Genomic DNA, 11,879 nt, shown 5'->3' on the forward strand with positions numbered 1-11,879 from the left:
GGAGCCTTCCAGGAACGATGGGGAGGAGGGAGAGTGCCTGGAAGGACTGGCTTCTCCTCCCAGCCCCTGGCATACGGGGCACAAGTGTAAGGCTCTGGCAGGCAGCCCCAGGACACGCTCCAGCCCTCCTGGCTCTGGGATCAGAAGGGAGGGTAACTGGCAAGGTTGCAGCGCCCTGAGCCTTGGCCGCCTCGTGTGCCCTGCCAAGCCAGATGGGCGCAGTGCCGCACTCATGGCTGCGACTGGAGGACTCACGTCCCAGGCACAGCTGGGCATCTGGGAAACCAACTCTTGTCACAGCTGAGGAAGTGTCAGGGGTGCTTCTGCCTTCTGTGGCCGACAGGAAACAGCCGTGTGTAAGGGAGAGACCCCGTTCACCAGAACCAAGAAAACCCTGGTACGAATACTGGCAATGCCGCTGGTAAGCTGTGGCCACTGGGGAGCTCAGCATCTCATAAAGCATACTCGTATCACGGCTTCTTAAGGCCTGAGGAAGATGTCAAAAGGGCAAAGCCCAAAGCTACGCGCTTTGTTGTTTGCTGCTCAGTCGCTAAGTTGTATCCAACTCTTTGCCATCCCACTGGCTGCAGCACGGCAGGCTTCCCTCTCCTTCACTGTCTCCTGGAGTTTGCTCAAACTCATGTCTGTTGAGTCAGTGATGCTATCTAACCATCTCATTCTCTGTTGCCCCCTTCTCTTCCTGCCCTCCTCAATCTTCTCCAGCATCAGGATCTTTTCCAATAACCCTGTGCACTTAGTAGGTGACTAATCAGTGTCAAGTGAATTTCATCCCCTCCAATGTTCATAAACTTACCACAAGCCCTGACAACTCTGTTAGGACATACACTATTATTTTATTGCACAGACGAAGAAGCTGAAACTCAGAGGAGGGGAAACAACTTGCCCAAGATCACCTGGCTAGTCAGAGGCTGACCTGAGACTTGGTCCGGGCCACTTGAATTCAGCAAGGTTTCCCCTGAGCTGGTTATCGGCATCCGAGCTCCTTCCCTCACATCCATGAATCTGCTCCTTCAAAAGTGCGCTCTCCCTGCCTTCTCACCGGGAGAAGAAATTTCAAACACCTCAGTGCCTGAACAAGCTGGAGACAGTACCCAGCCCCCATCATCCTGATTAAAGTCAGGATGCCCTACTCTGCCTGAGAGAAGAATCTTGAAGTCCATGCTAAACGTGGATGGGGCAGGGGCACGAAAGAAACGTAAATTCTTCATTCTGTCCCAATAGATTGTCTCACCAACAAGGAAGACGGTTCTGAACACCAAGCGCCTATTTCCTCACCTGAGGGAAACAGACAAAAGAACTCATATTTGATATCTCAACCAACGAGCCAGCGGCATGGTTGGAGGAGGAGAGCTAGGACTCCCACTATGATGATTCTCCCTAAATTAGTTTATAAATTTAATACGAATCCAGTAAAAATATCAACAATTCTTTTTTTTTTTTTTTTACTGTGGGAGAGTGGATAGGATGGTATTAGCTAATTGAAAATTCCAGGGGAAAAAACCATGAGCAGTGGTGGGAATGAGAGAGAAGGCTGCCAAAACCTAACAGGTATTAAGGCTTTAGATAAATGGCCATCAGTATGGGGCTAAATGGGGCTTCCCTAGTGTCTCAGTGGTTAAAAAGAAAACCAAACACCACCACCCCCGCCACCACTTGCCAATGTATGAGACACAGGTTCAATCTCTGGGTCAGGAAGATCCCCTGGAGAAGGAAGTGGCAACCCATTCCAGTATTCTTGCCTAGGAAATCCCGTGGACAGAGGAGTATGGCAGGCTATAGTCCATGGGGTCACAAAAGAGTCAGACACAACTCAAGTGACTAAATAACAACAAAGGGGCTAAGTAAATTATTTTATACTCACACAACAGAAAACTATGGAACTCTTACAGAAAAAATTGAGGAAGCCCTCTACATATTCATAAAGAATGATCTCCAAGATACAGCAGGTGGAAAAAACAAGGTATAAAACTTGCATGCACAGCATGCTACTATTTGTAGGAAGTTACGGGGAAAACACAACAATATTTGCTTGTATAAGTTGTCTATCACTGTGGAACGAATTACCCCCAAACTTAAATGACTTAAACATTTATTATCTTGTTTCCATGGGTCAAGAATTTGGGCCCAGCTGAGCTGGGCTGCCTTTGGCTTAGGTCCTCACGAGATTACAGTCAGCTGTTAGCTGGGGCTGTGGGCTCATCTAAAGCCTCAGCTTCAAAGCTCAGGCAGGCTTCTGGCAGGCATCAAGCTCTCACATGAGGTCGCCATGGGGCTGCCTCCCAGCCTCACAGTGGACTTGCCCCAAGGGAGTGAGCAGCGCCCTCGATGGAAGCCACAGCCTCTCCTCACAACCTACTTCCAGAAATGACATCCCACCACTTCCATTGTTTTTTGTTCATTAGAAGCAAATCTGTAAGGGCAGCCCACACTGAAGGGGAAGGGACTATACAAGGGTATGGGTCCTTGGGATCACTGGGGCTATCTTGGAGGGTACTCACCCCTCTGCTCACAGAGGTGAAGAATGCTTTTGGAAGGACACGCGAAATATTTAACATTGGTGGCCTCCAGCAAGGTGGCCTGAGTAATACAGGAGGGAAACTTTTCACTGAATACGCACCTGTGCCCTTTGAATTTTGTAGGATGTGAATGTACCACTTACTTTAAAAATTAACCAAATTAACTATAAATTTAAAAAGAACAATTAGAAGGATAGCAATTTAATACCATAAGAATGACTAAGAGGGAACAATTATATTTAAATAATACATAGTTATTACTTAGCACCATAAACATACTTGGAGCTATTCAGTCATGATTACTTGTTTAAATGAGGGCAGTTTTCACAAGCTCTTTACTATACTCACACAGACACACACACACAGAAAAGCAACTCCCATTTGCAAAATACATACTCTTGAACAAGGTATTCAGGGCTCTTCACAAATTCATTCCAGTCCACCCTTACAGACCCATTACTTGCCACTCTCACATCCCCCTGTGAACCCCAGTGACTTGCTATACTCAACTATTAACGTTTCCAGTTCTATGGTGTCCAAGCCACAAGCATGATGCCCGCACACAGCAAACTCCCAAGAGGTGTCAGCTTCCAGTCTTTCTCAAACACTGCCTTTGCTCACACTGTCCCTGGGCGTGGAGCACCCTGCACTCCTCTCCAAGCCTGAAGGCCTGACTGAGAGGTCAGTTACTGTGAAGTAGTCCCCCAAGCAGTTGGTTGTCACCTCTATTCTCCTACACAACTCTGTTTTGACTACACATACACTTTCACTATTGTATTACAATGTAAATCTCTTCAAGTCTGGTCCCTGGATCATCAGCATCACTTGGGACCTTGTTAGAAATGCAGAGTCCAGGGCCCCACCCTGGACCTACAGAGTAGGAATCTAAATTTTAACAAGATACCAGTGATTTATACGCCATCCAACCATCTTATCCTCTGACGTCCCCTTCTCCTCCTGCCTTCAATCTTTCCCAGCATCAGGGTCTGGAAGAGGAAGATTATGGCATCTGGTCCAATCACTTCATGGCAAATAGATGGGGAAACAATGGAAACAGTGACAGACTTTATTTTCTTGGGCTCCAAAATCACTGCAGATGGTGACTGCAGCCATGAAATTAAAAGACGCTTGCTCCTTGGAACAAAAGCTATGACCAACCTAGACAGCATACTAAAAAGCAGACATTACTTTGCTGACAAAGGTCCATCTAGTCAGAGAGATGGTTTTTCCAGTGGTCATGTATGGATGTGAGAGCTGGACTATAAAGAAAACTGAGCACCCAAGAACTGATACTTTTGAACTGTGGTGTTGGAAAAGACTCTTGAGAGTCCTTTGGACTGCAAGGAGATTCAACCAGTCCACCCTAAAGGAAGTCAGTCCTGAATATTCATTGGAAGGATTGATGCTGAAGCTGAAACTTCAATACTTTGGCCAACCTGATGCGAACAGCTGACTCACTGGAAAAGACGCTGATGCTGGGAGGGATTGGGGGCAGAAGGGGATGACAGAGGACGTGATGGCTGGATGGCATCACTTGATTCGATGGACATGAGTTTGAGTGAAATCCGGGAGTTGGTGATGGACAGGGAAGCCTGGTGTGCTGCAGTCCGTGGAGTCGCAAAGAGTTGGACATGATTGAGCAACTGAACCGAACTGAACTCACGCTTGAGAAACTGGTTTAAATCTTTCCCTCGTTGAACTGTAAATCTTTCTGGGTTCTCCTTTACCTGTCCCCAGAGTACATCATAAGACCTAATACCTAAAGATCTTAAGGTTATTTACAATTATTGTATATATGATGGGCTTCCTTTGTGGCTCAGTGGTAAAGAATCCACCTGCAATGCAGGAGCCACAAAAGACATGGGTTCAATCCCTGGGTCAGGAAGATCCCCTGGAAGAGGGCATGGCAACCTACTCCAGTATTCTTGCTTAGAGAATCCAATGGACAGAGGAGCCTGGCAGGCTGTGGTCCAGAGGGTCACAAAGAGTCGGACACAACTGAAGCACCTTAGCATGCATGCACAGGTAGAAAAACATGAAGACTTAAAAAATACATGTAAAACATAAGACTATAATAATCCATAGAATGGTACAGAATTGCGTTGAGCTATATTCAGAGAGCGGAGAAGGCAATGGCAACCCACTCCGGTACTCTTGCCTGGAAAATCCCATGGGCAGAGGAGCCTGGTGGGCTACAGTCCATGGGGTCGCTAAGAGTCGGATACGACTGAGCGACTTCACTTTCACTTTTCAGTTTCATGCATTGGAGAAGGAAATGGCAACCCACTCCAGTGTTCTTGCCTGGAGAATCCCAGGGATGGGGGAGCCTGGTGGGCTGCTGTCTATGGGGTCACACACAGTCGGACATGACTGAAGCGACTTAGCATGGCATATTCAGAGAAAGATATGAAAAACTAGCCCAACTATATAAAGGTGTTTCTTTAAAGACAATTTAAATAACAGTATATATCAATGATACCCAAATTGTTAAAAAGATTGTGACTATAGACACTGAAAAGATACATATAAAATATCTCTGATGGAGTTCATTTTATGCTTTTCTACATTTTAAATGTTTTCCACAATTTTTCTATAATTTTTAAAAAAGCATATCATCACTTTTATAACTTAAAAAGTCATTTTCATTTTGAAAAATATCTACATTCTTTCTTAAGTCCCTTTACATCCAATAACTGAGATTTTTAACCAGCCCAGGAAGCTGACAGGTCTGCAAGGACCACGACCATTTCACAGATGAAGGCACTGGGCCTTAGAAACATCCTGATTGCCTGACTCTGGGCTAGGGACCTCCCATCCATGCAGCTACTCCAAGATCAGGGGCCTGTAGCAAATTGGCTGCCAGCTTTGGTAAAAAGAAAACCCTGTTATTTTAAGAGCCCCACTATCCCCAGTTACTTACTGTCAGTAAGAGCAACAAGGGAACACAAAACACTCAGAATTCATGCTGCACCACCTCCCCCTGGTGGAAGGCTCTAGAAAGTGTCCTGATGATAAGGAGCCGTTGCAACTGGAAAACAATTGAGTTTTCCATCAACATCACCTCTACTTCTTTAAATCATCAAAGCCACTTTTTTCCATCAAGGAGTCAGGTACTGACAAAAACAGAGGAAATCAGGACCTGGTGTCAACGAGGCTCAGAGCTTTGGGTGATGTTGGGGGTGGTGCCAACTCTCTATCCTGGCCCTTCCCTTCCTTGCCACTTCTGTGGCTGTTGCTTCTGCCCTGGCGTTCTTCTGCACCGCCTTTCCTGCATGCTCTCTGTCTCTGTCCACTCTCCTGAGTCTTAGGGAAGGGCAAGGGGTGACCATGTACCCTCACCGACGACCCAGCATGAAGCAGCCCCAACATCAGGAATGTCCAGCAGAATCCGCTGAAGAGCCAGTCCTCAGGCACCGGGCACTGACATTTCCAGTAAGTCAGGACGCCGTACTGACATGTTTTTAGGCATAAAAGAGGGCAGCAATGTTGGTCTTCACCTGTGTCCCCCCTAGTCTCCCACACACAGCTTCTTCACTCTTCCAGGAAGAAGGAAACATTCAACAGGACATCTAGAACAGGAAGAGAGAGAACATGTGGCATACCAGCTCTCCAGAAAACACAAAACACCAGATTTGTAAAAACTAGAGGCACCAGGAGGGGGACCCTCTTCATGCTTCCAAAGAGGTCAGACACAGAAAGGAGAGGAGCAGACACGAAGGACTACGTGAAACCCAGCACCTCGTACAAGGTCCGGGTGTTCATCTGAGATTCGGTCCCAGGCTCTGGGCAAAGCTTGGATGTTTCCCAAGTCTTCCCACTGGATTGAGGACAGGAGGTACTTCCTCTTCAGGTACTTTCCTGGGAGTTAAGGAAGGTGCTCAAAAAGAAAATGAAATGTGCTGAAGGAAGAAAATACCCTGGAGAGCATTCCCAGGAGCTAAGAAAGCAAAAGCACAGCTATCATTACATTCACCAGGTGGGCAGGCTCACCTCTGCTACAGATCTTTACCGAGCCCCTCCATACACAAGATTCTGCGCTACAGGGAAGGGATGAAACACTGCCCGTGCAAACTGCGATCTCACTATGGTGAGAAAAAAAAAAACAGAAACTGAAAAGACTCTAAATGAGAAGAGATAAAACTAGTGGAAGTTCACAGGATAAATTCATCCCCCTTAGAGCATGGGTCCCCAGTCTCTGGTACCCGTCTGTGGCCTGTTAAGAACTGAGCCTCACAGCAGGAGGTGAGTGGTGGTCCAGAAAGCAAAGATTCATCTGCCACTCCCCACTGCTCGCATTACCACCTGAACCATCCCTCCCACCCCCAACTGTGGAAAAACTGACTTTCACGGAACCAGTCCCCAGTGCCAAAGAGGTTGGGGAACCGCGGCTTCAGAGGATAGTAAGAAGATTCCGGCTGGTAGGAAGAGCTTAAACCAAGACAAAGAAGAGGGAAAGCATGGAATGCATTCAGGACAGTACCTCTTCCAACGAGGTGCAGAATGGAATAGTGTGTAGAGAAGCCGGCAAGGCAGCTGAGCAGGCAGGTGGAGGGACAAAACGCAGACCACTGCGGGGGGTCTCACCCTAGGGACACAAGAAGCTACGGAGAAGTCCTACCTAGTGATCGGAACAAGACCTCCTGAAGATAAATCTGTAGAGCGTGGCCACTGCCTGGAGGTAGCTTCTTCCTTCTGAGGAAAGAAGCCAGGGTCAGAGAAACCTGCCTAGAGATGGCATGTGACAAAGGGTCCAAGCAAGAGACTACAGAAGGAATCTCTGAGAAACACCAAGGAATCAGAATGGAAGGACCTGAGGGTGGAACCAAACACTCTTAAAATAGCACCTGGCTCACGGTAAGCGCTCCATGAGGGCAGCCCCAGCTACTGCTCCCACTGCCCATGCTGCTGTTGCCATCAACGCAGCTGACGCTCCTATTGATGCAATTAGTAAACAGTGGGCTAGGGGGACAATCCTCAAGTTTACAGACTAGGTGACCAGACAGGGTTGACGCTATAGCTGAAGAAAATGGGAGCTGATGGGGTGAGGGCTGGGCCGGGGGTTGGATCTCCATCCATTTGAGACTGCAGTTCCATGAGATTCCAGTTGGGAGGCAGCTGCAGGAAACTGAAAATCAAAGCTAGAGGTAAAAATAAATGAAGGTAGAAACTCCAGCCAGAGAGCAGACGCAACTATCAGGCAAGACTAGAGAGAAAAAGGGAGAGGACTCCAATGAAACAATCTTTCAGCTTCCACCCAAGTCTTCCCTCAGAACACAGCTGGGTGGTAACACAGGTCTGGTCAGATTACTCCTCAAAACTTTCTACAGCTTTTTTCTCAGAATAAAAGCCCAAATCCTTCCAAAGACCTCAGAGGCCCTACCAGCCCTTGCCCTGTCTCCTGACAGCATCACCTGTTAGACCAGCCCCCTTTCACTCGGCTCAAGCCCTACTGGCTGCCTTGCTATTTCTTGAACGGACCAACCTCAGGGCCTTCGCACTTGCTGCTCCTTCTACCTGGAACACTCTTCCCCCGAACATCCACACGAATCTTCCCCTCACCCTCTTCACGTCTTTTCTTAGAAACCACTTTCTCAGTGAGGCCTGCCCTGACCACCCTATTTAAAACTACAAGCCTGCCCTTAACCCTTGCTTTCCCCATTCCCTGCTTTATTTTTCTTCAAGGCACTTAATATCATCTGACATTTTATATGTTTTCCCTTTTTTAATGCCTAGCTCCTACCACCTAGAACAAAGCCTGGAAGGTAGCATCTGCTCAATAAAAGATTTGAGGAATGACTGTACAAAGGAATGCAGGAGGAATCCAAGTCCAGGAACCAAAGAGAACTGACTTAATATGTATTTTTGTGTAATCCAGTGAAAACTGAAATTAACAAGACCTCCTGGAACAGCTCTGTGAAACGTGTGCAAAGGATATGAATTCCGATAATATCTCTCAATGTCCTGCAACCACTCCAACATTTCAGCCACAGAGGGGCTCGCAGCTGAAGCCTGCAGGACAGCATCGAGGCCAATCGTGTCTGCGTGCTGCTCATAGATCTGAAGCACGCGCTCCACGTGGCTGCTGACCACATCACGCACCTTTAGGAGGGTGGCTCTGTGGGGGAAAAGTCTGATATTAGGCAACATGATGAGAAAGGCCTAAGGCCAGGTTCCTCAACCTCGGTACCAAAAACATCTTGGACCAGATGATTCTTTATGATGGAGGGCTGCCCTGTGCGTTGTATTGTTCAGCAGCAACCTTGGTCTCTACCTACGAGATGACAAGAGCAAACTATGTCCCCACCCATCTCAAGCTGTGGCAATCAATAACATCTCCAGATACTGCCACACATCCCAATGGGAAAAACTGCCTCCGAAGGAGATCTACTAGTCCCAGGTGCCTTGGATGGAGGGGTGGCTTAACAATTAAGAATTGACTTAAAGATGATGAGGCTGAAGTTACATCACTCTCAAAAGCTGTGTGATGAGCCCAGCCGCCAAAGACAGTAAAGACCAAGCAGGCTTTCTGGGACTCCCATAAAGGAGAGGAAATGTTCACACATAGTCTAATGCCACATATGTGAAAGGAATAAGCAAGAGGAAACTACAGCAATAGAGCGGTATTGTGCTCATGCTATATCGTGCCCCACCCTAGTGAATTCTGGAATGGGTAAAATTTGGGCTCTTGACGCACACAGATTATTGTGGATCTTGCTGCTGCCAAGTCACTTCAGTCGTGTCCGACTCTGTGTGACCCCATAGATGGAAGCCCACCAGGCTCCCCCGTCCCTGGGATTCTCCAGGCAAGAACACCAGAGTGGGTTGCCATTTCCTTCTCCAATGTGTGAAAGTGAAAAGTGAAAGTGAAGTCGCTCAGTTGTGTCCGACCCTTAGCGACCCCACGGACTGCAGCCCACCAGGCTCCTCCATCCATGGGATTTTCTAGGCAAGAGTACTGGAGTGGCTTGCCATTGCCTTCTCCGATTGTGGATCTTAGGAAAGTTATTTATTCTCAATCACGAACAAAAACAAGTCTCTTTTGTTCACTGTGCATCCTAAGTACCTAAAACACTGAGACTAGCAGACAAAGCAACAAACATTTGTCCAATGAATGAAAAGGACTGTTGTGAAGAGTAAATACAATAATGCATATTAAGCCATTAGGGAAGTGCCTAGCTTATGGCAAATTTTATTATATTATTTTTACATAATTATTTTGAAAATTATTATATAATTATTTAAAAAATTATTATTCCATTGGTGACTCCAAGAGGTCCAGCCACCAAGACGAAGGCTACAACTTCCCAAAGGGCAAGGCACTCCCTAGCCTGGAACTGCAGCTTTCAAGTTTGACTGTGACTCACAGTTAAAAACTAGGCTAAAAATAAAAGCCCAATACACACATAAAAACATGTAATCAACTGAAATAAAAGTTCACTACCTTAGAATGTGTAATGACCTAACTTAATTGACTCTTTTACTCAACTTAGGAACTAAGTCGGAGAAGGCAATGGCACCCCACTCCGGTACTCTTGCCTGGAAAATCCCATGGACGGAGGAGCCTGGTAGGCTGCAGTTCATGGGGTCGCTAAGAGGCGGACACTACTGAGCGACTTCACTTTCATGCATTGGAGAAGGAAATGGCAACCCACTCCAGTGTTCTTGCCTGGAGAATCCCAGAGACGGGGGAGCCTGGTGGGCTGCTGTCTATGGGATCGCACAGAGTCAGACACAACTGAAGTGACTTAGCAACAGCAGCAGCAGCAGCAGGAGCAGCAGGAACTAAGTTGGCCTTACTGTTGTATTCCTAGCACCTGTGTTTTGCATCCCATAGGTTCTTAATAATGTTTTTTGTACAGATAAATATAAGGAAGGCCGCCATCTTTGAGTTTCCTATCAGTTTATGGCAAACCCTACACACTAGAACCTTCTTTCATCCTGGTTAAGGGAAGGCCATTATGTGCCCTGTCTCTTCTCTATCTCGAATCACCTGTAACTCTAAGATACAGGGTCTCACATTGGTGCTCCTCCTGGCTCAGATACCAGTGTACAGCAGAACAAAGCGGTGGTCAGGAGCTTCTGGCCCCAGTGCCAGAGACGCTTGGATTAGCATCCCAGCTTTGCTATTTACTAACTGCCTGAGCACAGGCAATTTGCATGAGCCTCAGTTACCTCACCTGAAAAATGGGATTAAGTGAGGTCAAGTCACAGAGTTGTTGAAAAGATTTTATAAGATAATGTATGTAAAGTCCTTGCTGCTGGCACCTACTAAGTTTACAGTGTAACTCCTGATGCTTTCTACCTAAGGAAAACTACAGTGGAGGGCCAATGACCTTTCTCCATTGCTTTTCTGTTCTGCTTTGATAACTTTTACTAAGTCCACAACTGTCATGCCTAGCTGATAAGGGAAGTGCCAGAAAACGGTTTTTGACAGAGAGAGGTCCCATTGCAACAGATGGAAAGGGGGTAAGGTTGACACATCCCCAAATACCATTCTCTTAAGTAAGGAGAAAAACCCCCTTCTCACTGATCCTAGATTATTAAATACCCAGTTTTAACATTTCTAGGTCAAGAAAGAGCGCCATTGTGCCTCTTACAGCCTCTCTCCTAGCTTGTCCAGGATAGTGTCACCAGCCGCCAGCTGCTTGCGCCTCAGCCGCTCCTTTAAGTCTGGGAAGGCCCGAAGTGAGGGCACATCCTCAAATCGCAGGTTCTGTGCGGCTTGCAGCTGCTCTGCCAGGTTGCTGAGGGAGGCCAGGAGGGACGGGCAGTCTGTCAGAGCACTCTGCCACAGGCCCTGCTGCTCCTCCACCACGGGAAAGCACTTCCTCAGGGCCTCCTGCACGGCAAGCAAAGGCTGATTTTCAGTCATCTTCTATTGTGGGGGTGGGGGAAAAAAAGGGAAAAACAAATATCATTAGGGTCCCAAGTCGATAAGGAAAGGATAGAGTCAAGGGTGGGAGTTATTTCCGTTCTCAGGGGAGGTTCAGCTAAACAAAGTTTCCTCAGGTAGGGCCGTCTATGCCTCCCGACAGGTGTTTCTAGCGCGAGTCTTACCTTCAGAGAGGCTCTCGGAAGGCAGAACCTTCGTTTCCCACCTCGAGAAAGGTTCCTGACCACCCCTTGGCTTCGGGTTCCTGACCACCCCTTGGCTTCGGGCAGTTTCAGACTAAAGGTTCACTGGGCCGACCCGTGCTTCCGGAGCCAGAATCTTGTCTCCTCTACTTGAGGTTTCCGGTCGCTCTTCCAAACCAGAGGGAAAACAAAACTAAAGCAATAAAGTTTAAGCAAGACCCCACGCATGCCTCCGCTGTTTCTCTGCGCATGCCCAGACGTGGCTAC

At 47.3% G+C, this 11,879-nt stretch overlaps 1 protein-coding gene across 2 annotated transcripts; it reads right to left on the reverse strand.

Annotated features, from left to right (window-relative positions):
• Window positions 1–1,858: 1,858 nt before the first annotated feature.
• On the reverse strand, window positions 1,859–11,863 carry AIRIM (AFG2 interacting ribosome maturation factor). 2 transcript variants are annotated; one of them, XM_055403001.2, is made up of 5 exons: window positions 11,595–11,863; window positions 11,135–11,412; window positions 8,473–8,652; window positions 6,276–6,391; window positions 1,859–6,106 (listed from the first exon to the last, which is right to left on the reverse strand). In XM_055403001.2, the coding sequence occupies exons 2-5, from the start codon at window positions 11,407–11,409 to the stop codon at window positions 6,069–6,071; spliced, it is 609 nt and encodes a 202-aa protein (XP_055258976.2). In that variant the 5' UTR covers window positions 11,410–11,412; window positions 11,595–11,863; the 3' UTR covers window positions 1,859–6,068. The 2 variants fall into 2 exon arrangements, with proteins under 2 accessions (XP_055258976.2, XP_088691273.1); XM_088835147.1 differs by lacking the exon at window positions 1,859–6,106 and having other exon boundaries at window positions 6,277–8,652.
• Window positions 11,864–11,879: the final 16 nt, after the last annotated feature.

Source organism: Moschus berezovskii, chromosome 4 (assembly GCF_049115385.1).
Source record: "Moschus berezovskii isolate FMDL1 chromosome 4, NW_MosBer_1.0, whole genome shotgun sequence".
NCBI classification, from domain to species: Eukaryota; Metazoa; Chordata; class Mammalia; order Artiodactyla; family Moschidae; genus Moschus; species Moschus berezovskii.